Below are 2085 nucleotides of genomic sequence, written 5' to 3'. Positions count from 1 at the left end.
TTTTGAGGACACTTTTTTAATTGGCTCAAAGAGAGAAGTGGCCCATCTTGTTATGTACTATCATTGGTTGAAGTCAGCTCGGTGAAAGTGTCGTCTCATGTGTCTGTCTGTTCCGCTGTCGGTGTTGGTTGCATTACTTGCTCCCGTCGGCGTCAGAGTATACAAAACAAAATATAGAAAAAAATTATGTATATTTTATATATACACACACACACAAATGTATGTGTTTAACCTTGCTGTCTTTAACTAGCTTAATGAGAAGATCGCATTCGTCCCCAGGTGACCCCAAGTCACGTGGTCTCATTCACGTGACAGCAGAGGTCATCAAGACCACCAGGGGGAAAGTCCAGATGCACGTGGCTGGACAGGCGTTGTCCAAAGTTGGCATCCTCAGACGGAAGGTCAGTTGGGTGGTTTAATTTTTGGAAGAGTTAAGAGTTTTACGGCACTTACTACACACGTAAAGGAAGGCAAAGGAAGAGGTGGACGACAACGGACAGGACAAGGAAATCCTTCACCCAAACTATGGCGCTCGCAAAAAACCGTGAAAAGTGGGGGCACCTGACGAGTCTTTCTGTCATACAGCATCACTACGGTTCTCGTGGATTATGAAATCATTGACAGTATTATGTAATACAAGTTTTTACATAAGCGCCAAGATTAGATGATTTTACATGAGATTAAATGAAAATGTAATTTAAAAAAGGAGGAGAGAAAAGGACGATAGTTGTTTTGATAGTGAAGAAGGAGCAAACCATACCAGACCCCCCACCAACCACCCTCTCAATGGGTGCACATAGCAGGAGAAGAAAAGCAGAAAGTGAATGGGTTTGGGCCACATAGAATACGAAGAAAGACAAAGGGTGTGTGAGTTGAGTGCACATAGAAGAAGAAGAAATGACAGAAGGTGAGTGGGTGCACAAAATTATAGTTCGCCCGTCAATGTCTGACGATGTATAACCAATGCATCTGCAGAGATGTTGGTTTTTCATTTTTCTTTTCTTTCGACATGGATTGAGGAGAAGGTAGGGTGGCATTATACTGTATGCTTTAGGTAGAACAAAAAAATGTGAAGACTAAACGGGTTTTTTTGGTGGTTTTGTTTTAGGGTGTGTTTTTTTTTTTGGGGGGGTGGGGCGTTGTTTGCTGTTTTGGGGGCTGAGGGGGGGGGGATTTTTTTGGTTCTTTTTAGTTCGTTCATGATGCTATTTGTCAAAAAGAGAGAGAGAGAGAGAGAGAGAGAGAGAGAGAGAGAGAGAGAGAGAGAGAGAGAGGGAGAGAGAGGGAGGGGGGAGAGAGTGGAGAGGCGGTGTTGGTATAGTGCTTGCATATTGTGCATATTCCTTATGTTTTATGTTCTCTACAGCCCGACGCGTTTCTGGAAATCGGACGTCAGATCAGCAGTTTGGAGTTTCAGCCTGTCTTCAGAACGGAAGTAGCTGCCAAGACAAAGCATCCTTGGTAACCCCCCCCCCCCTTTCCCACCCCTCAAATTTAAGTATTTAAGGGGCTTCTTGTTTGTTTTTCTTATTTTGTCTGTTTCTTTACTTCCTCGTTTGTTTGTATGTTTTTATTGAATTCTATTTTTTCTCTCCTTGTTTCGTTTACTTGTTTGATTCACATGGTTTATTTGTTTGTTAACAGTAAATAGCTTGCGAAAATAAAGTGTGAGCACTGTGGAAGAAGCATTGTCGAGTCGTTTCCATTTTAGACAGAGCGAGCGAGCTATTGTTAGGCTCTCTACTTACCTTCGAGAAAGCAGACAGCTTGTATACGTTCTCTTAGGTTAGAGAACGTAGACACTGCCCTGATTTCACCGTCAGACAATTATATCAATAGACTCACTGACCCCTCCCCCAGGTGGCGCCCGTTCGACTTGACCATCCAGAGAATGTGTAACGACGACTGGGACCGACCCATACAGTTCTCCTGCTGGAATGTTTCTTACGGGTGAGCTGGTTGTAGTGGGAAAGATAAGATAAGATAAGATAAGATAAAATAAGATAAGTCTTTATTGTCCAGATGCATACGCACTGTTTCGGTGTTTCATCACAAACACACACACACGCACACACACACACACAC

General features: G+C 43.1%; 1 protein-coding gene across 1 annotated transcript in view; it reads left to right on the top strand.

Annotated features, from left to right (window-relative positions):
* LOC101855724 (copine-1) overlaps positions 1-2085 on the top strand; it is a gene marked incomplete at its 5' end in the record, with an annotated part of 23542 nt that overhangs the window by 2115 nt on the left and 19342 nt on the right. The window contains 3 exon segments of the mRNA XM_013082520.1: positions 280-401; positions 1367-1461; positions 1861-1950. Coding sequence (XP_012937974.1) covers positions 280-401; positions 1367-1461; positions 1861-1950 — 307 coding nt within the window.

Source organism: Aplysia californica, unplaced genomic scaffold (genome assembly GCF_000002075.1).
Source record: "Aplysia californica isolate F4 #8 unplaced genomic scaffold, AplCal3.0 scaffold00179, whole genome shotgun sequence".
Classification (NCBI taxonomy): Eukaryota; Metazoa; Mollusca; class Gastropoda; order Aplysiida; family Aplysiidae; genus Aplysia; species Aplysia californica.
Note: the sequence above shows the minus strand (reverse complement) of the source record. Positions and strands in the feature narration are given on the sequence as shown.